General features: G+C 43.3%; 1 protein-coding gene across 9 annotated transcripts in view; it reads right to left on the bottom strand.

Moving 5' to 3' along the window:
• Positions 1 to 25,390, bottom strand: part of ATRN (attractin) — a 221,859-nt gene that overhangs the window by 81,443 nt on the left and 115,026 nt on the right. For all 9 annotated transcript variants that reach the window (XM_061583542.1, XM_061583543.1, XM_061583549.1 and 6 more), the window contains exons 19-24: positions 24,490 to 24,627; positions 23,202 to 23,295; positions 20,661 to 20,713; positions 17,902 to 17,996; positions 15,560 to 15,638; positions 13,501 to 13,658 (exon numbers count right to left, since the gene is read on the bottom strand). In XM_061583542.1, coding sequence (XP_061439526.1) covers positions 13,501 to 13,658; positions 15,560 to 15,638; positions 17,902 to 17,996; positions 20,661 to 20,713; positions 23,202 to 23,295; positions 24,490 to 24,627 — 617 coding nt within the window. The remainder of the gene's footprint in view (positions 1 to 13,500; positions 13,659 to 15,559; positions 15,639 to 17,901; positions 17,997 to 20,660; positions 20,714 to 23,201; positions 23,296 to 24,489; positions 24,628 to 25,390) is intronic.

Here is a 25,390-nt window from a genome sequence, read left to right as displayed (position 1 = left end):
TAGACTTATAACTGATTTGATCTTTGACAAATGGGAAGTCAATATTTTACTCTTTATTTTTTATTTTTGTTTTTTTTTTTCTTTTTTTCTTTTTGTTTAACTATTTTTGATTTTGTTTTTTGTCTTTGAATGTTTTATGATTTTGTCTTGTATGTTTTATGAAAATCTGAATAAAAATTATTGAAAAAAAAAAAAAAATGCATGCCTTTTCTTGTGACCTAAGCTCAGGTCCTCTTTGGAGCTGCAGAAAGAGAGAAACAAAGATATTCAGCACTATGGAAGTAGTGGCAGTAGGATTAGAGATGTGAAAGCCTGAGGAAAGAAACAAAAAGAGGGGATTTTTCTCCCCATTTTTTCCCTTTTGGGGGGGGGAATGGGAAAACACATGAAGAACACTATGGAACCCGCCCTCAATTTCTCAGTTTTACTGGGTCTTCACTTCTCTAAGTAGGATAAAGTTATAATCAGTGGCCTTCTACTTGGAAAGAAAGAATACAACAATTGAAGGATACAACTTGTTTAAAAACAACAGAAGGAATAAAAAGGGAGGTGGAGTCACGCTATATGTTAAAAATATTTATCCCTGCACAGAAATACAGGAAGATGAGCTTGGTAGCTCCACCAAGAGTATCTGGATTAAAATTAATGGGGCAAGTAATAAAAGGAATGTGGTGCTTGGAGTCTACTACCGACCACCCAATCAAGGAGAAGATGAGAATGTACCTTTTGAAAAGCAAATTGCCAATGTTTCAAGGAGGCATTATGTAGTAGTAATGGGGGACTTCAATTATCCCGATACCTGTTGGGAGACAAATTCTACCAAACACGGACCCTCCAAGAAATGTCTGACTTATTTTGGAGATAACTTTCTCCTACAGAAAGTGGAAGAAGCAACCAGAGGATCAGCTATCCTGGACTTGATTCTAACCAACAGAGATGATTTGGTGGATGAAGTGGCAGTTATGGGAACTCTGAGGGAAAGTGACCACAACATACTTAAATTCTTGATTTTAACAGAAGCAAAAGCTGAGAGTAGCCATATGCACACCCTGGACTCCAGGAAAGCTGATTTCAATAAACTCAGAACAATTGTAAGTACGGTTCCATGCCAAGCGACCCTAATGAGAAAAGGAGTCCAAGATGGGTGGGAGTTTCTATAAAAGGAAATTCTAAAAGCGCAATGGCAAGCAATTCCAAGAAGGAAAAAAGGGGGGGAAACAGCAGAAGAAGCCAATGTGGCTTCACAAAAAGCTTAGAGATGGCCTGAAAACAAAAAAGGACACATACAGGAAGTGGAAAGAAGGCCAGACCACAAAGGAAGAGTACAGGCAGGTATCACAGAATTGCAGGGAGGGCGTCAGGAAGGCTAAAGCTGAGAATGAGCTGAGGTTAGCAAGAGATGCTAAAAGCAACAAAACAGCTTTCTTCAGGTATGTCCATAGTAAAAGACAGAGAAAAGAAATGGTGGCACAGCTACTCTGTGAGGATGGCAAAATGATAACAGATGACAAAGAAAAGGCAGAAGTGCTCCATTCCTACTTTGGCTCAGTTGCCTCCCACAAAAGGGTCTATGACCCTCCTGGGAAACATGAAGTAGAAGGGGCAGGTTTGGAGCTTGAGATTGATAGACAAACGGTCAAGGAATACCTAATCACTTTGAATGAGTTCAAATCAGTAGGGTCTGATAAACTGCATCCTGTACTGAAGGAACTGGCTGAAGAACTCTCAGAACCGCTGTGTATTATCTTTGCAAAATCATGGAGGACTGGTGAAGTGCCGGATGACTGGAAGAGAGCTAATGTTGTCCCTGTCTTCAAAAAGGAGGAACTGGGGGACTACAGACCAGTCAGCCTAACATCAATCCCTGGAAAAACTCAAGCAGATTATAAAGCAGTCAATCTGTAAGCACCTTGAAAACAACGCAGTGATTACTAGAAGCCAACATGGATTTATGAGGAACAAATCTTGCCAAACTAATCTTACCTCATTTTTTGATCGGGTAACCTCCCTTGTAGACTGTGAGAATACTGTGGACATAATATATCTCGACTTCAGCAAAGCTTTTGACAAAGTGCCCCATGATATTCTGATTAGCAAGCTAGCTAAATGTGGGCTGGATGGACCAACTGTCAGGTGGATCCACAGTTGGCTCCAGAATCGTACTCAAAGAATGCTTATCAATGGTTCCTTCTCAAGCTGGGCAGAAGTGACAAGTGGGGTACCATATGGCTCGGTCCTGGGCCCAGTACTCTTCAACATTTTTATTAACAACTTGGATGAGGAAGTACAGAGCATGCTGATCAAATTTGCAGATGATACAAAGTTGGGGGCACAGCTAATAATGTGGAAGACAGAACAAAATTCAAAGGGACCTTGATTGGCTGGAGCATTGGGCTGAAAACAACAGAATACAATTCAACAGGGATAAATGCAAAGTTCTACACCTAGGAAAAATAAACCAAATGCACATTTATAAGATGGGGAATGTTTGGCTCAGCAATACGACATGTGAGAAGGATCTTGGAATTGTTGTTGATCACAAGCTGAATATGAGCCAACAGTGCGATGTGGCTGCAAAAAAGACCAATGCTATATTAGGCTGCATTAACAGAAGTCTAGTTTCCAAATTGCATGAAGTATTAGTTCCCCTCTATTCAGTACTGGTTATGCCTCGAATACTGTTTCCAGTTCTCGTCTCTGTACTTCAAGAAGGATGCAGACAACCTGGAACGGGTTCAGAGGAGGGCAGGGGATTGGAAACCAAGCCCTATGAGGAGAGACTGAAAGAAGTGGGCATGTTTAGCCTGGAGAAGAGAAGACTGAGGGGATATATGATAGCACTCTTCAAGTACATGAAAGGTTGTCACATAGAGGAGGGCCGGGATCTCTTCTCGATTGTCCCAGAGTGCAGGACATGGAATAATGGGCTCAAGTTGCAGGAAGCCAGATTTCGACTGGACATCAGGAAAAACTTCCTAACTGTTAGAGCCATATGACAATGGAACCAATGACCTAGAGAGGTAGTGGGCTGTCTGACACTGGAGGCCTTCAAGAGGCAGCTGGACAGCCATCTGTCGGGAATGCTTTGATTTGGATTCCTTCATTGAGCAGGGGGTTGGACTTGATGGCCTTATAGGCTCCTTCTAACTCTACTATTCTATGATCCTATGAAAGTTTTGGAATTATTTGTCTGTATGTTGAAGAGTAAGGTCTAGCTGTTACCGTTAGTCGGAAACATTAGAATGGTGTGCCTTTCTGCTCTGTTCTCTCTCAGAACTGCCTCACCACGATGCTCTTCTTTTCCTGGTGTGAACATTAACATACAGTGGTACAGGGAAAGACTTGTACCGTGGATACATGCCTTTAGAATCTGAAAGGCACTTGCTTAGTGGACTCAGGGTCAGACAGTTCCACTACCACGTGGACGTTATGAGACATGATTTTTCTGTATTTGGAGCGACTTCCATTACTGAGAGGCTCTGTTCTTCTGACACTCTGCACGTGCCTCAGAACCGTGTGTGCAGTTAGGCTTTACTAATGAGAGTCGTTTTGTGATCACTACAGTTGTGTAAGTCAGCACTGGTGTAAGCTGTAAGTAAGTGCCAGTCACAAGCAATAGGTTACACTCTGACCTGCTTCAGTTCAGCATCCAGTGCTGTATCTAACACAAGCAAAACCTCTGCAAGGTAGAGGTTGTATTGATTGGCTTTGTATCGCTGTACTGTTTTCACTGGAATTGTTGTGTTGTTCGTTTGATTTTATATTTGATGTACCCCACCCTGGATCACTTGCTTGATGAAGGGTGGGCTCAACATGAAACAAAAAACTAGGGCTCTCATCTTATTGTCTGTGCGTTGTTTTCAGCTGGCAAGTATGATACCGCTTTAATAGTATCGTTTCAGGGCCTGAGAGCAGAAATCTTCTGATTTTTAAAACCATGTGTAAGTAGGTTCAAAAGGAACCTGGGGACGTTTGGTTGTGGGTAGAGGCGTTTGTCTTGGGTGCAAATGGCCGGCCACCCCCGCTGTAGATCACAGGCCATTCTCCAGAATATAAATAACCAGCTTCTTTGAAGAACTTCTAGCCCAATGATGACAGCCTACTTCTGAGCTACAGTGAGGAAACCCAGCCTTTTCCCTCCCCAATTTCCTTCTACTGCCCAACAGGTAAATACCATGTTTCAGCTTTCCGGCTTTTCTCTGTGCTGTATTTTCTCAGCCTCGCTCTAATCTGTCTCTCGTGAGAGGGGAAAGCGCATCACTTTGCAGGCACCTTCTTACCCTTCCTGGTTCTTTTGGTCTCCCCTTAGGTACATCTCTTAGGTACGCCTCTTCATCCCATATTCGTTGACTCTCCACCTGCAGTCTCTCTGCTCTGTTTCTGCACCATTTTTCTCTTCTCCGCTTGTTTCACTGTCCAACTTTTACATCCATACATAGAGATCAGGAATACCATGGTCTGAATGATCCTGACTTTGGTATTCAGTGAAACATCTTTTCATTTGAGGACCTTTTCTAGTTCTCTCATAGCTGCCCTCCCCAGTCCTAGCCTTCTTCTTATTTCTTGACTATTGTCTCCATTTTGGTTAATGACTGTGCCAAGATATTGATAATCCTTGACAAGTTCAATGTCCTCATTGTCAACTTTAAAGTTACATAAATCTTCTGTTGTCATTACTTTAGTCTTCTTGACATTCAGCTGTAGTCCTGCTTCTGTGCATTCCTCTTTAACTTTCATCAGCATTCTTTTCAAATCATTACTGGTTTCTGCTAGTAGTAGGGTATCATCCGCATATCTTGATATTTCTCCCTCCAATTTTCACACCTTCTTCATCTTGGTCCAATCCCGCTTTCTGTATGATATGTTCTGCGTACAGATTAAACAAATAGGGTGAAAAAATACATCCCTATCTCAACACCCTTTCTGATTGGGAACCAAACGGTTTCTCCATATTCTGTCCTTACAGTAGCCCCTTGTTCAGAGTACAGTATAGGTTGTACATCAGGACTATCAGATGCTGTGGCACCCCCATTTCTTTTAAAGCATTCCATCGTTTTTCATGATCTACACAATCAACGGCTTTGCTGTAATCTATAAAGCACAGGATGATTTTCTTTTGAAATTCCTTGGTCCGTTCCATTATCCAACGTATATTTGCGATATGATCTCTGATACCTCGTCGTTTTCTAAATCCAGCCTTTGTTGTAGAATCTTGAGCACTGTTTTACTTGCAAGGGATATTAAGGCAACCGTTTGGTAATTACTGCATTTCCTGGGATCCCCTTTCTTTGGAATTGGGATCTTTATCAAACGCTTCCAGTCTGTGGGCTATTGTTTATTTATTATTTATTTATTACATTTTTACCCCGCCTTTCTACTCATTATTGAAACCCAAGGTGGCTTACATACGGTTCCCACCAGGCAGTCTCCCATCCAGGCACTGACCAGACCTGACCCTGCTTAGCTTCAGCAGTGAGCTGGCCTTATGTGCCTTCAGACCATAGCCTGTTCTATTTTCCATATTTGTTGACAATTTTTTGTTCAAATTTGGACAGATTCAGTCTCAGCAGCTTGTAGAAACTCTACTGGTATGCCATCTGTTCCTGGTGATTTGTTTCTTCCAAGTATTTTAACAGCAGCTTTCACCTCACATTCTTCATCATATGGTTCCTCTGTGAATGAATCTGTCATCCTGGCATCTCTTTCATAGAGTTCTTCAGTGTATTACTTCCATCTTCCTTTTATTTCATTTTTGACAGTCAGTGTGATCCCGTTGATTATTCCACATCCCTACTCGTGGTTTAAATTTCCCTTTCATTTCTCTAATCTTTTGGAATAGGGCTTTGTTCTACCTTTTTTGTTGTCCTCTTCTATTCTATACAATAACTATTGTAATAGTTCTTTGTCCCTACATACTAGTCACTGTATTATTGCATTTAGGGTTCTGACCATGTTTCTGTCTCCTTTTGCTTTCCTTTTCTCATTAACCATTTTAAGAGTTTCTTCAGTCATCCATTGAGGTCTTTCTCTCTAACTAGAGGTACTGTCTTTTTGCATTGTTCCCTGATCATGTCTCTGACTTCAGTCCATAGTTCTTCTGGTTCTCTATCAAATCTGTTCCTTCTTTGATCTTTATATTCTTCTGGGATGTTATTTAAATTGTATTTTGGCATTATGATTGCTTTGTTATTCTTCTTTAGCTTTACTCTGAATTTCAAAATTAGCAGTTCATGATCTCTACTGTAGTCTGCTCCTGGTCTTGTTTTTGCAGAAGGTATGGTACTTCTCCATCTTCTGCTGCCAATTATATAATCGATTTGATTCCTATATTGACCATTTGGTGATGTCCACGTGTATAGTCTTCTTTTCAGTTGCTTAAAAAATGTGTTTGCAAGAAACAAATAACTGGCTTCACAGAATTCAATAAGTCTTTCTCCTGCTTTATTTCTATCTCCTAAGCCCCATTTCCCCACAAATTTCTAGTTTTTCGCTGTTCCCTACTTTTGCATTCCAGTCCCCCATGATTATCAGCGCATCTTGTTTTGGTGTGTAATCAATTTCTCCCTGTACTTTTATATAAAATCTCTCCAATTCCTCTTCGTCTGTGTTTGCTGTTGGAGCATAGATTTGGATGATGGTTATGTCAATAGGTTTCCCATTAAATCTCATTGATATAACTTGCTCAGACCTTGCGTTGTAGCTCCTAATTGCTTTTGCTATATCACTTCTCACTATTAAAGTAACCCTGTTTCTTCTTAATTTCTCATTTCCTGCATAATGTATTTTGCAGGTGCCTGATTGAAAATGTCCCATTCCCGTCCATTTTAATTCACTCATGCCAAGTATTGTAATGTTGATACGTTCCATTTCTTGCTTGACAATTACTAACTTTCCCTGATTCATGCTTCTCACATTTCATGTTCCTATTGTGTGCATCGTACAACTCCGGACTCTTCTTTCGCATCTGTGCGCATCAACCTCTGGGCTTCCATTCAGCTTTGACCCAGCTGCGTCATTAGTCACAGCGCTACTCGTACTTGTCCTTTGTTCTTCCCCAGAAGCTCAGTGAGTGCCTTCTGACCTGGGGGTCTCATCTTCCAGCACTATCTTGCATTGCATTTTGGATACTCTGTTCATAGGGTTTTCATGGTAAGAGGTATTCAGAGGTGGTTTACCATTGCCTTCCTCTGAGTTTGAGTGCATCTTCCAGTTGTCTCAGCATTGACCATTCCACCTTGGGTGCCCCTGCTATGAGTCTAGCTTCTTGGTCTAGACTCCTGACGGCATTGCTCTCAGCTTTTTTGACACTCTCAAACCCCCTCACCATGTTAAGGTGTGCATCATAGAGGAAGCATCAAAGCTTATGTAGTGTTTATTGATCGGTCACCTCACAATTTCATAAAAGTGTGCGGTTCTGAACAGGCCAGATACATCTCTTGATATTTCTCTCCTTATAAAAATCTGTATTTTCTAACAGAAAAAGAGTCCAAATATATATGCTCTTCTCTTCAGAATAGTTCACTGATCCCATTGCACAATGAGGCAAGTGTTATATGGGCATGTTTTTTCTATCACCATCCCTTCTCCTATGCAAGACAATTGAAAGAACTCTCTCCCCAAGACAGAAGCGGCTGTGTCAGCAAAAATGCATGGTGGGGGCAGAAGCTATTTCCTCAACCAACAAGCCTTTTCCTCCAGCTCAGCCTTTCCTCGGGATCCTTTTTTTTTTTCCTCCACCACTCCGGCCCATTATGATCCCTACAGTACCCACTCCAAAATAGTAATGTCTACCCTTACAGGAGAACCAATGCAATTATCATTCTGAATTTTGGCACACCTTGTCCCCTCACAAGGGATGCCCATGACTGCAAATGGCATCCAAGTCTGGCAGAAAAATCAAATAGACTCTCTTTAAAAAAAAAAAATCACACATTTAAAAGGTGCCCTGAAAAAAAAAAACACCTTGGATTTTTGTACAGGCTTAATCCCCTTTGGAACGGCTGCTATGCTTGCAAATTTCATCCACTACTGTGAAAAAGGAAAAAAGTTATAGTTGTTTTAAGTTCTCCACTGTAGTGAAGGGGAGGGAGTGGAGGTTCGTTTCTTATAGATCTCATTTAGTCGTCAAAAAAGAGTTGGACTAGAAAGACAGAGTAGATGTGAAACAGATCGGGCTGCTGCCCAAAACTGCAGATATAAGCTGAATCTTGTGGCTGGTGCACACCTCATCCTCCAACCTCATGTGCCACATTCATTAAAGCCAAACCATGATCCCATTTGGAGAATAAACTCAGTCTTTAAAAACATGTATTCAAGGTCATCACCATTTGAAGTCAGCAAATGACACTGGTGAGTTAGATTCCAGAACAGCGCTTGTACATGCAAAAATAAAAGTTGCTTTCCTGCTTGTTTCTGTCCCTGTGCTGTACACAAGTTACTGGTTTCTCACTTGATTGTTCTGTTCTGCTTAACTAGTGCTTTGTGCAGGGTAAGGTAAATGGATGAGGACTACTATACAACCCCCTTCAGGCCCTGCTAAAGGGATCCCAGGAGCACGAGACACTCAATCCAATCCAACAACACTGATGGGTTAATATTCAATCTGTTTCGTTTGCAGAAAAAATACCATTACTATTCACAGTGCACTGATGATGTAAGTTTAGAACACACCACTGCCAAATACTAATGCCCATCAATTACATAATCTTATCATTCAGTAATTGTCTTTCAGATGAGCTCTGTTTGGAGGTGCTAACTCACGAAGGGTGGGGCAGAGTTTAACACTGGTAAATGAAACTGCTGACAGGACACAATCAAACCGGGTTCCAAGTGTTCCCCATTACTAATTTGTCAGATACAGCACTTCAGTCACAAGGGAGGCGGAATAAGCCAAGACCGAGATGGAGGAGTGCGAAGGGCTTTATTTTTTTCTTTGAACTGAACACCATCTGTAAAATTCCACTGCTACTTTCTACAATGCAACTTATTTTCTACTCTGTTCAGAGGTTTCTAAAACCATCAAGCATAACCCTCTGGGAACACTACCCTGTAACAACTCTCACAGCTGCTCAAACTGACGGTAAAAAAAAAGGATGTAAAAAGTGAAATGCCACTACTGCTTATTCTCAGATATTACCTTCCTGGAGATCAACACCTTCAATGGCTTATACAGCATTCAGGAGACGAATTAGCCAGTTCTATTTCTAGAAAGGCTTCATTCCACACAGAACATTCTGAACAGAAGATACTAAAACTAAAATCATAAAAAGAAACAAACTCATTGCAGACTTGATCAGTTTCTAAATCAGAAATGAACTTTTTTAACCAGCACCAGCAACTTGTACCACAAATCCGACAGCAAACTGTCTCCAGCAAGAACTTACCCGTCTTCCCCACAGGAAACTGACAAACTAAGACAAGCAAACTTCACAACATGGCTGTCACAAGCCACAGTTACTTAAACAGAACTAACCCAGTAAATTTGACATTAACTTCAGGGCTTTTTTTATTTTATTTTAACGAACATGTTGCCAACTTGGATACTAGAGAGCTTTTCAGAAAAAAATCTTTTAAATGAAGGAAACAGGGAGAGACACCCTACACCAGTATACTTTTTTAAAGCAACTGAAGTGGTTTTGAAGAGAGGTGGAGCAATATTTTAGGGGGCGGGGTGGGAGGGGGAAGAACTGAGCACTGGCAAAAGCACAAGTATCAGTTGGACAAAAGAGCGTTTATATGCCGGGAGCTTCCTAAGGGAAACCAGGAAAAGGGAGGGGGAAAGAGTACACGGCAGTTTTGAATCAAGAGCTTCATGACAAACACGGGTGTGTGGTCAAGAGCACCAACATCTACGATGGATTCCTCTGGAATCTGCTTCCAGAGATCTTAAGCTTCACGATTTGGCCCGCAGCGAGACAAAATTGAAAGCGGGTTAACAAATGCAAGGAAAAAACCACCAGCACATCTATTACACTGCTCAAATTAAGAATGCAAATATTAGTTTCAGGTTGAAAGAAAAGGAAATGACTAAGAATGGGTAAACAGCAAAACAAAAGAAATTACACCATCGTGTATAATTTCATTCTATTTCAGTTCTGCTCTGTGGGTCAAACTACATGCAACATTAAGTACGCCACTTGGAAGCGCATCAAGCTTTTTTAAAAGAAGTCTAATAATATGTGTCATGGGCCCTAACTTCCATCAAGACTCTTCCCTCCCAGGCCTGAATCCTGATGAAAACCCCTTGTCCCAGCTATAAGCTGGGGGGAGGGGGGCTCTCATGTGTGCTATTGACTTCTTTTTTAAAATTAAACGCAAACATTTTTTCCTCTCTCTCTTTGTATACACCCCCCCCCCGCCAACTGACAATGTTTCATAGTTCTGATGAGTTGAATCCTAGACCATGAAAGCTTATGCTACAATAAACGAATTAGTCTTTAAAGACAAGACTTGCAGCTCCTTAACCACATATCCAGTGAAATCATTACCCAAAGAACTTCTGGCATTCTCCATCTGGATCTTCTGCCACTTGTTGAATAGCAGCTCCGTCCCTTCTCCCTTCACCTCATGCAAGAATGCAAGTTGATTTTTAAACTCCTCCTGTTTAATCTGTGTAGATCATGAAAAACTATGGAATGCTTTAAAAGAAATGGGGGTGCCACAGGATCTGATTGTCCTGATGCGCAACCTATACTCTGGACAAGAGGCTACTGTAAGGACAGAATATGGAGAAACCGATTGGTTCCCCATTGGAAAGGGTGTGAGACAGGGGTGTATTTTATCACCCTATTTATTTAATCTATACGCAGAACATATCATAAGGAAAGTAGGATTGGACCAAGATGAAGGAGGTGTGAAAATTGGAAGGAGAAACATCAATAATTTAAGATATGCAGACGATACCATACTCTTAGCAGAAACCAGTAATGATTTGAAATGAATGCTGATGAAAGTTAAAGAGGAATGCACAGAAGCAGGACTGCAGCTGAATGTCAAAAAGACTAAAGTAATGACAACAGAAGATTTATGTAACTTTACAATTGACAATGAGGACATTGAACTTGTCAAGGATTATCAATACCTCGGCACAGTCATTAACCAAAATGGAGACAATAGTCAAGAAATCAGAAGAAGGCTAGGACTGGGGAAGGCAGCTGTGAGAGAACTAGAAAAGGTCCTCAAATGCAAAGATGTATCACTGAACACCAAAGTCAGGATCATTCACACCATGGTATTCCCACTCTCCATGTATGGATGGGAAAGTTGGACAGTGAAAAAGGAGGATAGGAGAAAAATCAACTCATTTGAAATGTGGTGTTGGAGGAGAGCTTTGCGGATACCATGGACTGCAAAAAAGACAAATAATTGGGTGTTAGAACAAATTAAACCAGAACTACCATTAGAAGCTAAAATGATGAAACTGAGGTTATCATACTTTGGACACATAATGAGATGACACGATTCACTAGAAAAGACAATAATGCTGGGAAAAACAGAAGGGAGTAGAAAAAGAGGAAGGCCAAGCAAGAGATGGATTGATTCCATAAAGGAAGCCACAGATCTGAACTTACAAGATCTGAACAGGGTGGTACATGACAGATGCTCTTGGAGGTCGCTGATTCATAGGGTCGCCATAAGTCGTAATCGACTTGAAGGCACATAACAACAACCACCAGTTTCTAAACTGGGTGGGTGTTTATTTTGGGGGGGGAAGACAGAGAAAGACAAGACATGCAGTGTTAGTTGCACAGTTCCTCTGGCCTGTCCAGACTCAAACACACAGCAGGTTCAGGTCCTAAAGAGATGTTGGGCACCACAGCAACACCTAGCTCTCACCAAGGACAGCATTTACAGGGAGACCACTCAAAGCAGCAAGGAAGACTGGACAAATTAGGCTGGTTTGGGTCGTGCAATGCCATGCACTACAAAGAACTCTTGGTAAGGCTTGCTTCCTGCTTAATCAACAAGGGTAGCCTGTTCCGAGAGCCAGTGTGGCATAGTGGTTAAGATGTTGGACTATGACCTGGGAGACAAGGGTTCGAATCCCTACATAGCCATGAAGCTCACTGGGTGACCTTGGGCAGTCACGGCCTCTCAGGCTCATGAAAACCCTATTCATAGGGTTGCTATAAGTTGGAATCGACTTGAAGGTAGTACATTTACATTTTAGCCTGCTCCTGCTTCATCTCTGCCTTGTGCCAAACACTTGATAAGATCACAGCTAGGTGGGGAAAGAACCACTGTTAATACCACTGCTTGATGAAGTCCACCCTTGTTGTATCTTTCAACTTGGGAGAGGGCTTTTTCAATCGTGGCACACACTCTATGGAATTCCCTCCCAAATGACATCCGCCATGCCCCCTCCATAATGAGTTTCCGCCAGACCTTGAAAACCTGGCTCTTCAGGCAGGCCTTTGGGGTGGGTTAGGTTTTAGTGTTTCTGCTGGAATTTTAAGGTTTTAATGTGAATTGTATGTTTTATGTTGTGCGTCGCCCAGATTGGCCGGAGAACCAGCCAGATGGGCGACTAATAAATTTAATAAATAATAAATTAACATACTCACATCCATCAGTTTGTTCTCATTTATATTGGAAACATATTTATTTACTGCTTATTATTTTATCTCCAAGGAGACAGTATTCCACTAGTACCACCCAAATGACTGCAAGCTAAAAGATGACTGAAGTGCCGTGGCTCTTTAAAGCCTACTGCATTCAGCTGCACAGGAGCTTTCCCAGTCAACAACCGGCTCTGTCAGATGCACGGAGCAAGCTGGGGCTGAGGAACGCCACAGAGTAAGCAAGAAGACATCAACAACAAGAGGACATGGCTGCTGACGTACAGATCCATACACTGTATATCCTGAACATTTGCTGGAGTATTAAACATCAACTCTGAACACTAAAATCAGGATCATTCAGAAGGTGGTATTCCTGATCTCTATGTATGGATGTGAAAGTTGGACAGTGAAAAAGGCGGATAAGAGAAAAATCAACTCATTTGAAATGTGGTGCTGGAGGAGAGCTTTGTGCATACCATGGACTGCGAAAAAGACAAATAATTGGGTGTTAGAACAAATTAAACCAGAACTATCACTAGAAGCTCAAATGATGAAACTGAGGATATCCTACTTTGGACACATCATGAGAAGACATGATTCACTAGAAAAGACAATAATGCTGGGAAAAACAGAAGGGAGTAGAACAAGAGGAAGGCCAAACAAGAAATGGATTGATTCCATAAAGGAAGCCACAGACCTGAACTTACAAGATCTGAGCAGCATGGTTTGTAACAGATGCTATTGGAGGTCACTGATTCAAAGGGTTGCCGTAAGTCGTAATCAACTTGAAGGCATATAACAACAACAACTAAGCAAGTGCAAACAGAAGACATAGCAAGGTCAAGGGTGGAGTACCCAACCAGAATGCCCCCCTGGACCTCTTTATACTCCCACGTATGTCAGTCATTCTCTAGTGTTTGCACACTGAGGAGTCTCTTACCTGTATCTTAATTGGCCAGGTGAAGTTGCTGACATAGACAAAGAAAGTGATGTTGGGATTGTTGCGGAAGTCAAATTTCTCATTGGAGAAGCTGTCCTTGTATTCCTTGATTTGGCTCTTTGAAACCACCGGAATCTCCTCCCCTGCCTGGGTACCAGCTGTTGGGAGTATTTTAAAAGAAACATTCTGAACTGTCTTTGAGGTGGTGCAGGAGTTAAGATTTTCAGACTCAGACTGGGGAGATGGAGGTTTAAATCCTCACTTAGCTGTGAAGCTTACTGAGTGCTCGAGTCTTAGGCTCTCAAACTAATCTACCTCAAAGGGTTGTCGTGAGGATAAAATGGAGGTGGGGGCAATCATATACACCACCCTAAGCTTCTTGGAGCAAAGGCAAAATATATTTCACTCCAAGTTAAGTCTGCTTTTTTGTGAAAATCCATGGTGGCATTCCAAACAATATTCTTTATTACACTGCAACACTAGTTGATAAAAAATGAAATTATTCCATTTCAACCAGGCAACACAGCTTCATTATTGCAATCAAAGAATACCCAAACTACTGTTACATACAAAGTTAACATTTCAGCAGCCAACGCAAGCATTCAAGTTCTGGAAAACTGGGTAACTGTTGTTCTACTTTGTTTCTCAGACCATCTTCGTAGAATATTGAATTTATGCCTAAATATACAGACTATTACACAGCACAGCAACCTACTAAATCCCTAAATCACCCACAGGGTATCTGTATATAAAGATGCTATAAGCTAGGACTGATTGGCTGCCTGACCTGCTAGCCGCCTCTTGCCCTGGCTGAGCTGCTGTAGCTGCCTGTGTGAAAACGACAGCCCGTTTACCGACAGGGCAGACAGAAGCTCTGGGATGGAAAGTCCACATGGCAAGATGGGGGGGGAGGGGGGAGAGGGAGGGGGGGAGAGAGGGGGGAGAGAGGGGGGAGAGGGGGGGGAGAGGGGGGGGGAGAGAGGGGGGAGAGGGGGGGAGAGAGGGGGAGAGAGGGGGAGAGGGGGAGAGAGGGGGGAGAGGGGGGAGAGAGGGGGGAGAGGGGGGGAGAGGGGGGGGAGAGGGGGGGGAGAGGGGGGGAGAGGGGGGGAGAGGGGGGGGAGAGGGGGGGGAGAGGGGGGGAGAGGGGGGGAGAGGGGGGAGAGGGGGGGGAGAGGGGGGGAGAGGGGGGAGAGGGGGGGAGAGGGGGGAGAGGGGGGAGAGGGGGGGAGAGGGGGGGAGAGGGGGGAGAGGGGGGGGAGAGGGGGGGAGAGGGGGGGAGAGGGGGGAGAGGGGGGGAGAGGGGGGGAGAGGGGGGGAGAGGGGGGGAGAGGGGGGGGAGAGGGGGGGAGAGGGGGGGGAGAGGGGGGGGGGAGAGGGGGGGGGAGAGAGGGGGGGAGAGGGGGGGAGAGGGGGGGGAGAGGAGGGGGGGAGAGAGGGGGGAGAGAGGGGGGAGAGAGGGGGAGAGAGGGGGAGAGAGGGGGGGAGAGAGGGGGGGAGAGGGGGGGAGAGGAGGGGGAGGGGGGGAGAGGGGGGGGAGAGGGGGGGGAGAGGGGGGAGAGGGGGGGAGAGGGGGGGAGAGGGGGGGAGAGGGGGGGGAGAGGGGGGAGAGGGGGGAGAGGGGGGGAGAGGGGGGGGAGAGGGGGGGAGAGAGGGGGGGGAGAGGGGGGGAGAGAGGGGGAGAGAGGGGGGGAGAGAGGGGGGAGAGAGGGGGGAGAGAGGGGGGAGAGAGGGGGGAGAGAGGGGGGGAGAGAGGGGGGGAGAGAGGGGGGGAGAGGGGGAGAGAGCAGCAAGTAAGCAGCACAGTGAGGAGCAGGGCCTGATGGCGGGAGGGACGATGGGCTACGGAGGGAGGGGTCTGCAAGAAAGCTTCACATGGCCTAGGAAAGAGCAAAGTGGGAGAGCCAGAAAGGCAGAGGTCAGGGAACTGAGGTCAGGGGCCAAGGAGTGGAACTGGCCAAGTATCTGGCTGATGGTCTCTGATTAGAATATGCTACCACTGCTTTCTAGGCGTTTCTAGTTCAGGCCCTAGGTATTTGGGAATGGGGAGAATTGTCCTCACCTGCAAAACTTGTTGACCAAGTGATGTTGAGGTTGAAGTTTTTAGAAGCATTGATAAACATGTCCAGGTCTCTATTTTGCTGATTTCAGGGAATAAAAGAGGGAAACAGATTAATGGCTTACATGCATTTACATACATACACACACCACACCCAAGAGCAGCTGCCATTAGGCTTTGTCAGCGTTGCTTGGACAAAAATAAAGGCATGCCAAGATCACTGGATCCAAGGCACTGGATTCAGGTGTACCTATGCCATATAAAATCACAGCACTAGTTAGTTTGCCAAGTTTAGTTTTGTAATTTTTTTTATTTCAAGAAATGGGAACATAGAATCCAAAATTCTACAATTTCACCGTGTTATTTATTTATTTATTTATTTTATTTTATTTATATACCGCCCTAAGCCCAAAGGCTCTCTGGGCGGTGTACAAAAGATAAAACAAGCGCAGTGTATAAATACAATAAATACAATAAATCAAGAAACAAAAACAAACAAACAATAAAAGAACCAAACAACGACCAAAATACAAAATAATGTCTGCAGAACGTCCCCAGGCAGGATATGATTGCAACTATGCTCTCCTCACTCATGATTCCCAGCAGCTGGTATACAGACACATACTGCCTCCAACAGTGGAGGTCTAACATAGTCATCTTCTTCTCCGTGTTCATGAGGTAGCAAGATTTTAAATTACACAGAATGGTACTTTAGCGCAGATTAACAAGGGGAACCAAGCCGAAAGCCCTGCATTCGGTTATGCTTCCACTTGTCCTTTGAACCCTCATGCCCAGGGTCATTTCCATAATGTCCCAGGGACCTACTGGGCACTACTAGGTACATCCTGCCTTCAGCCTGGGCTGCAAAGGAAAGTGACCGGCGTGAAGACAAGCAGCAGCAGGCCAGAGACTAAACCTGTGAGCTCCTATATGGGCAAGACAAAGTAAGACGTTCCAGTCAGACTGGCACTTCCTGCAATAAAATGAGCTCAGCCATTTTGAGCTGTCAACACTAAGTGGGTTTGAACTACAAAGATGCACAGGTACAGCCATACTCTGTACGCATCAGGGCTTTGCCACCCACAAACACATCCTTCAGTGACATACATGAAATGAGGGCTGTTTTTCACTCTAGCCTTTTCTTAGAGAATATCTATTTTTCGGAGGAAGAGCAAGCTACTTCCTAGCCCAGCCCCCAGTCAGTCCTTTTTTCAAAGGCATCTGCCTCCTAATGGCTAGAACAGGAGCCACCCAATATCTGGACCACAGCATGAAGATCAATAGGCAGAGTGGCCATGCTGGTCTGTTTTAAAGGTTCTCTGAGCTCCAACCTTTGGTCTATCTAGTCAGCTTCCTGGCTAGCAAGCCCACAGGACAGAGGGAGTTAGCTCATGGACTACATAAGCCCCCCCGTTGGGGTTGTTTTGTGGCCCAAGTCACTGCTCAATTGTAATTAAAAATAACAATTCTAAATATTTTAAAAGATTGACTGCTCCTATGGATGCCCTGCAGTGAAGGCAAGGTGTTAAATTGTTTTCGTGGCTCCCTAAGAATTTTTTTTAAAGTTAAAACAAAGGGTTGTATCGAACTAACTTCTACTCAGAGTAAACCTATTACTAGTCATCTCCATTAACATCAACAGGTCTCCTCTTAGTAGGACTTGCAATGGATATAACCCAAATTTTAACAACTTTTTAGAAAAGAAGTATACCAACAGCTTCAGCAGCCTTCCCTTTCAGTGGTATTGTGATGTCAAAATGCCTCTCCAAGGTTTGTCCATTTAATTTTATTTTTTTTAAATCTTACCACTCCGAGGGCTCCCTGCTATGATTCTGTTTTAACAAAAAAAAATTGTGATTCCCACCCAAGATTTCCCAAAATGTACCTTTAAAAAAAAGCCACATCCACTTTTACATATCAGTCACACCTGCCTTTACACTACTGCCCCCACCCTAGGGATGTCAATGGGTCACTACAGCTCTTGGACCCAAAGCAATCAGCCACTCTTGCCACAGTAGTTCACACACTGAGTCTAATTCTCAGTATAATGATCAGCATGTTAATTCTCAGCATAAATACCTGTTTTAAAAGGTTGTTTATTACAAGTGGTTAAATAGCAATGAATCCCACACTGTGTGAAGAAACCATTCCTTTCTAGTAAGATCAGGACTGCAGAAACCTCTCATGCAAGGGTAAAATGAGTGCACACTTAGCAAGACAAGGAGTGTGCACGTGACATGCTTTGAATAAGGTCAATCTCTGCGTACAGCACATAGACCACTGACCACAGAGAACCAGGGCATTTTAACAAACAACATCAAGTGCAATTGAGAGAATTTACTAACCTCTTCAGGCGTTGCTACAAAATTGATTGCCGTATAATAACGATCATCTTCTTGCGAAAGGCTGAAGGTGAACTGATAGTCGATAAGGAGAGTGTCTATATAAAAAGTATACATAAAAAAACAGAGTTTAGGAGGTGCCTTGGCATAAAGCCAGATTTGGAGGGAGGCTGCAGTCTGCTACTTGCTGATGGGAAAATATATATATACAGAGGAAAGAGTGCAGGGAGCGCAGGCAGGTATAAGGTAGAAGGCAAGAGTATAAGCCAGAAAGCCCCCAGGTCAGCCTTGCCCAAGCCACTGCATGCCATCAAGCTGCTCCCTCTCAGGCCCATCTGCAGCATACCTTTATAAAGCAGTATCATACCACTTAAAACAATCATGGCTTCCCCCGCGCAAAGCATCCTAGGAAGTGTAGCTTGTTAAGGGTGGTCCTGAGAGTTGTTTGGAGACTCTTATTCTCCTCAAAGAGCTACAATTCCCAGAGTTCCCTGGGGAAAGGGATTGATTGTTAAGCCACTCTGGTATGTTTGGTGGGGATGCGCCAGGCAGGCGAGCTTGGGCTATGGAATGCGTCTTCTTGGCTGATTTTCCACCACTTCCTTAAGACTTATTTGTTCTTGCAGACATTTAATTTGTCTGGTTAATTTTTCATGTAGTTTTTATCTGCCACTCTGCTTGCATTTTAGTTTTTAATTGGTTTTTAATGCATTGTTTGATTGTCTTAAATTGTTTTTTATTGCGTTGTTAGCATCTAATAGATAAAAAGGTGGGATGAAAATATGCACAAATAAGCCTTTTGCATTAGCACAGCTGTGTTTTTCTTCCTTTCGCTTTTAAGTGCCTCCTTAACACGTATCTGCTCACCCTAGCTGACTCTCTTCTGCTTTTACATCCCTTTCCATTAATGTTGCTTGACTTTATTCTTAGACTGTAAGCCTATAAGCAGGATCTGTGTTTTTAATTTCTCATAAAGCGCCTAGAAATGTTAGGCATAATGACAACAGCAGGAACATGGCACCGAAACAGGGCTCATATATAAGAACACATAATTAGTTCTGCTAAAAGTTTCTGGCTATCCTCTTTACCCAATAGCAAGAACAACAATCAAGGTGCTTCAGAAGCATGCAACACCAACACAAGCAGATACATATCTTTAAATATCTTATTGTAGCCGTCTCAAATGTAGGAAATAATGGACAGAATATAGCACAGCTTTTCTGAATGTCAGGGGGAACAGGCCTCTGCATCACCAAAACTGTTTAGCTCAGTTCCTTCCAGGTAACCATTACAAGATGCCTGCAGTCAACTGTTAAGGATGTTATATTTCAATCTTAATACCCTCGCCTCTGCAGCTCCTAGTCACATGCACCTTTCTTTCCCCAGTTGTCCTTCCCCTTCAATGTTATTCTTCTTCACACTTCTGTGCCCCACATTCCCCCCTCTCCCCACCAGCCCTTTCCAACATTCCCCCCTAGGCCTCTTCTTTGTTGCCTCTACAGGCTCCTAACACCACCTCTATAGGAGGCAAGAGCAAACTGAAAATAAGAGCAACCCTATCTGCAACTGAGGCCCACATGCCTTACTCTTGCACACCCAAACCAAAACTGAAGCCAGTTTGTAAACTGTAGACTAAGGGACGGAACCACAGCCCAACTGAGAATGGCAGCTCTGAAAGCATCTACTTGGGTAGATACAGAAAGATGGAGCCTTGCTCCAAGACGATTGCCTGTAAGAATTAGACCAGAAGTTGCCAAACTTTTTGGGCCTATTTGCAAACACAAGAAACTATCACAAGCACTACACACACCCCACAATTAAACACAAATTGCAACCTATTATGTTGGCTACAACAGAATGCTGCTTTCAAGTCTAATTTCAGGAGTGGGAGAAGACCCTATGGGCATGAGGGAAGGCCTCTGCGGGCACATGTGCACCTAAGGGTCAATCAATGCACTGCAGGTGAGGGCCTGTTGCACGTACCACCTTATCAGGAAATCCACTCCACACAACACAGGAAGCGGAATTTTAGTGTAATAGCACCTACCCTTTGGAATTCCCTCCCCTTAAGTATTAGACAGTCTGTTATCTTTTAGGCACCTACTGAAGACCTTCCTCTTTCAACAAGCCTTTTAAGCAGAGACCGTATCCCAGTCCGCATCTGTGTTGGCATTACTTTTTTAGATGTTTTTAAAGATGCTTTATTTTAATGTGTTTTTAAAGATGCTTGTTTTAATGTGTTTTAGTCTATTGTTTTTAAGATGTTTTAGAGTGATTTTTCATTTTTTTTGTTTGCTGCCCTGGGCTCCTTCTGGGAGGAAGGGCAGGATATCAATTTAATAAATAAATAACACTGGTGCCATATTGGCATCCCTTAAATTAGACAAACACCAACCATTGTTTACATAGCAGTGCTTGGCATGTTACAGAATGGACTAGGCAAAAGACAAGCCCTTGCCCTCAGGAAATGGCAATATAAATTTAGTGGGGAAGTTCAAGGGGGGAGAGACGCAAACAGAGAGAGGAATGCAGCAAGAACTGAAGGCAGAAAAGCAAGTCATTAAGGGAAGGGAATGAACAGACCTAGCAGGAATTTAAAGACGTGGGTCACCGCTACAACAGGTGCTTAAGAAGGGAGCTCCAGAGTAAGCAGCAGCAATGGAGACAGGAGCATATTGTTTTCAAGTTTTGTATGCCTTGGAGCTCATCTGTTGCTAGTTGTTAGTGTACAAGGCAAGAGAAAAAACACAGTTTGCACTCACAGTAGCATGTTCCTTTGAGAGGATTGCCCTGGTATCGGTTTTCGACCTCACACCTAGAAGAAAGAACATTAACAATGTTGACCTTCAGTCTTAATACTTTGCTAAGCTTGACCTCATAATGTCTGATGTTTCCTTTATGTTGCATCCAGCATAAACTAGGAAGAAAACTGCTTGTTATTAAAAATAAAACAGCAATGTGCAAAAAAGAAAAGAAAACCACCCATGGCCAACAAAGGCAACACACAGCAAAACAGTAATGAAACTGAAATCTGAAACACGTGTGACAGTCTCACCACTAACTTTTAAAGTCCCCTAGAATAATCTAAGAACTCTTACAATAAGCCACAGTCAGTGGAGAGCCAGAAAATTGATGGTTTGTTTCACTAGATGTTTTGAAGTAGAAATGGGTTATTTTCCTTAGCATCAACAAGAGCAACCTTCAGGAAAAACGACATTGCTCCCAGACCCTTCAGGACCAACAGTTGTGTGACAGAGAAGATCGCCCTCCCGAGAGACTCAGATTCAGCCTGCCTGGTAACATCTGGGTGGGGCTCATCTCTTCTCTCCCCCCAGTCAGTTTTATACAGGTGGAGGCACTGAAGGCGGCGGCTGCCAGTCTGGAGCAGCTGTTGGACAACACTTTGAAAAGGCGCCCATAATCTGGCAAGGAGTTATCCACATCTAGCCTTTTTAAAAGGAAGCAATGTTTATGGCTGTGCTGAAGATGCACCATTTTCAACTGTATTGTGGGGTCATATCTAGGGCTTTTCAAGCAGCATAACAATTTCAATTCCCATGCTTTTGTGTACTTTCTGCTTGTGATAATTAAAAAAAATCCCTACCCACACCACCTTAAATGTGGATGTTTATTTTTTCTAGAACCTGTTTCCTGCTGTTATTTTCCTTATACTGCTGCTGAGACGGTGGCGATTTTCCTTCCCTGGCTGGAGCTTTTTTCTAGAGGGAACCCAGACAATTGGTCATCAAACAGTAAACGTGCTAATGTCATAATGCTACATAATCAATCAGATTTGGTCATGTATTGATATCTCCAAGAGCAAACAAAGCCAATTAGACTGTGAGCAATGCTGCCTGGACTGGCTGCATTAGTAATCCTAGCCAATAACGAATTATGTTTTGAATGTGATGCCATTCAGGACAGATGGACTATTCATGACCATGCTTCCAGAATAGGTGAACACATTTATCCCTTCATAGAATCTGTCAGTGGGGAAAGAGGGGGATATAACAGACCTTTCAACACTGACAAAAGAGGTCATGAAAATCACACCAACTCCTCAAACCTTCTAGCTTTCAATCACATCATTCTGTATCTAACTCTTGAAGATTTTTTTTTTGAGGTGTAGTGGATAGAGACCTAGAATGTTACAATTACACTGTACTGCACAGGTAACTTTATAGTACTCCAGGTTAAGAGCAAAATCCCAGTAACTGCTTCTGCATCTCTCCCTATAGTCACATGCCAGCCATTTTTAAACAGGGGTCTTCAGACATGACACAGGAGACTAGCTTTACCGAGCAGGATGGCTTCCTTCTTCTGAACTGCAGAGGCTTGTGCAAGCTTAATCTCTCTCTGTGGATTATGGCCTAAATATGTATATCACAGCAAATATGACATGCACCATGACACGCTCCATTTCAACCATGCTACCCAAACACTTCAAAAGCCACCACTGCACCCATCCAGGCTGCTGTTTTATTCCAGGTGCATGCAGCGACATGTTGTGTATTGCAAGTGGATATTTAATGGCTGCTTTATTGGTTGTTCTGGGAAGCTTCCGCAATGTTCCCTCGTTACGGCATCCGGACTTTAATTCCACCCTTCCCCATGGTGTGTTCATGCCATCCCCAATCCCCCCGCTTTTCTTACTCGAGTGCAGGTTAGTTGTGCTATAGCACCATGTCACCATACGTACACATGAATATTTCTTACATTTTTATGATTAGGCTGCATTTGCTGCGCTAAACCATGCTTGTTTGCAAACGTCAGTATACGGCATCAACAAAAGTGCAATGTTCTCCTTCTCCCCTCCACCTCACCCAAGCATAAATTAGTTTTGCTATGGCTCCATGCCACTATACTTTCCTTTTTACACTTCAACTTTTTAATTTTTTATGCTTAGCCTGTGATTTTTGTGCTAAACCATTGCTCATTTATACACACATACACCCCACAGGAATGCCTGTATCCAGCATCAACAGGAAGTATGTGACAGAGGCTACATGACAAAGGAAGTGAATTTAATTTGGCACCCTAGCACTATAGTGCGACAAAAGCAGTACCCATGCACGCACGCACGCACCAAAAAGAACATTTGTGGTAGGAAAAGTTAGGAGATTTCAGCAAGAAGCTCTTATGGGCCATGCACCAATTGCTAATGAAGCAATAGGACCACCCTGAAACTTTTGTGGATGCAAATAGTATTGAACATGAGACTATGTATAACCACCCTAATACCATCATGAGCACAAATCATCATAAGTACACACTAAAAAGAATGTCTGGAAGGGCCTACTCACAGTTGACACTCCTCTCCTTTGATTCCTTTTGTGGTGCAGAAACACTTCCCTGTGTTTGCATTGCAGATAGAAGCGTGGCCATTACACTTGCAAGCTGGAAGAAAAGAGACATTTTCAGTAAAATAGAAATGAATGAATTAGTAAGCAACTGAACTGTCTAGTCCACGTTGTGGGTTGCTTGCCCATTTGGCCAGTAATGTGCATGTATGTCATTTCTAACATAACACAAAATACTGCTTGTTGCATACCTTTATCGGACCACACTTGACCAGGTACCACCTAGAATTTCATCTCTCAGTCTATGTAAATGTACTGCCTTCAAGTCGATTCCGACTTATGGCGACCCTATGACTAGGGTTTTCATGAGCCTGAGAGGCAGTGACTGGCCCAAGGTCACCCAGTGAGCCTCATAGCTATGTGGGGATTCGAACCCTTGTCTCCCAGGTCGTAGTCCAACACCTTAACCACTACACCACACTGGCTACAAACATACAAACTACCCCAGGGTGAGAGTTAAACCAAAGGTAGTTCAGCAGCCTTAGCAAAACACCAAGAAGAAAGCAAGATTTTATCACATTTCAAGTATGAATGGGCGGTAAAGTGATCATCTATACAGACTCATACTTTTTGTTAAATGAGCAAATGATTGGGAAATGCAATGCTCACATGTTCTGTTAATATTTGGAGTAGACTTGCAACAAATATGATCCATATCCAAATGAAATTCGTCTCTAACTTTTAGATTCATGACAGAGATAATAAGATACTACTGATGTTACAGTTCTGTCAGTCATTACTGGTAATCTTCAATTATTCTGCAAGAGCACAGAACACACACAGAATATGTGCTACCTGTAGAAATCAGCTTTCTTCATTTTTAAAACACTTTCCAGCCTCTTAGACTGGGGATTTAGGATTTGAATGTGTGGAAGCAATGCCTGTGGAAATCTCAGAAGCCAACAGGGTACTTGGATAAGATCCCCAGTGGTTGGATGGGAAGCTTCAGTGCCCTGCATATGACCCTCCTCATGACTAGCGGAACTAGAATGAATTATGCAAAAAACCCCACAAAACCCTAGCATTCAGCAAAATCATGTAAATTTGCATAATTTATACAGATTGCAGAAATTAGCTTTTTTGGCACAGAATTTAAAGCTATTTTGCATGGAGCACACATAGTCTTGGTTAATTAGTGCCTGCATACCAGCTGTAACAACAAAGGCTAGGCAACAAAAAGAGGGAGATACAGCAGTGTGGAGCCAAAGGAAGGCAAGAGGACCCAACTTACGTTGACAGGTCCCTCCGTTTGTGGGATCTCCATAGTAACCAGAGATGCAGGTTTCACAATGTTTGCCAGTTGTCAGGTTCTCACACCTTTCACAGACGCTCTCATTTACACATTTACTGTGCCCGTTACACTGGCAGGCTGAAAACAGAAAGGGACACTCAGCACATCTCTCTCTGCCATCCATCTCATTTGTTACCACAGTTCTTCAGGGCTCCCTTGATGTTCAGTGCTTTAGGGTAAGTAACAGCAGGTTCATACCAGACCAGCTGGCAGCTAGTTCAGAGACCAGCAGTCCAGCAAGTATGAGTGGGATATGCAGGAGAGCACCTCAAGAGGGGTGGACTGGAGGGCACACATTCTATAACCACAAAGTTCAACACTTCATTGAGCTGGGGCTGATGGAGGAACTCTCTGGTTTCCCAAGTGGTTGTATATCATCGGTGTCTGTTCTCAGAGAACTGTAAGGGATGTCACTAGACAATGGAAGGGGCCAACACAGGAGCCTCCTCTTTTTCTACTGACTTGTCTGCCCATGGATAGACACCTATGCTTTTGTTTTGCTTTTTGTTGGTATGTGGAGGCTCAAATGATTTATCATCTGGATGAGAGCCTCAAACTTACATTTGAAACCCTGTACTCCAGAAACCCTGTTGATCTAGCAACAATTGTCTCCTTTCGTAATTCCTACTGGTACTAAACTATTTGATAACTGCCTTGAAAACAGACTGTTTGCAGCTACTCTTTTCTTTGCTAGCTGCTGCTTTGGCAGCCTTTCCCTCAACCTGCCCCACCACTTATGCCTTCAATTTGATACTAGCCAATCAGGGATCATGTTCTGGATGGGATGACATCACAACACTATGTAGCAAATCAGATTTAGCTATGTACTGGCATCACTAGA

Source organism: Rhineura floridana, chromosome 9, assembly GCF_030035675.1.
Source record: "Rhineura floridana isolate rRhiFlo1 chromosome 9, rRhiFlo1.hap2, whole genome shotgun sequence".
Taxonomy (NCBI): domain Eukaryota; kingdom Metazoa; phylum Chordata; class Lepidosauria; order Squamata; family Rhineuridae; genus Rhineura; species Rhineura floridana.
The sequence above is the reverse complement of the archived record's forward strand: the minus strand, read 5'-3'. Positions and strand labels throughout refer to the sequence as shown.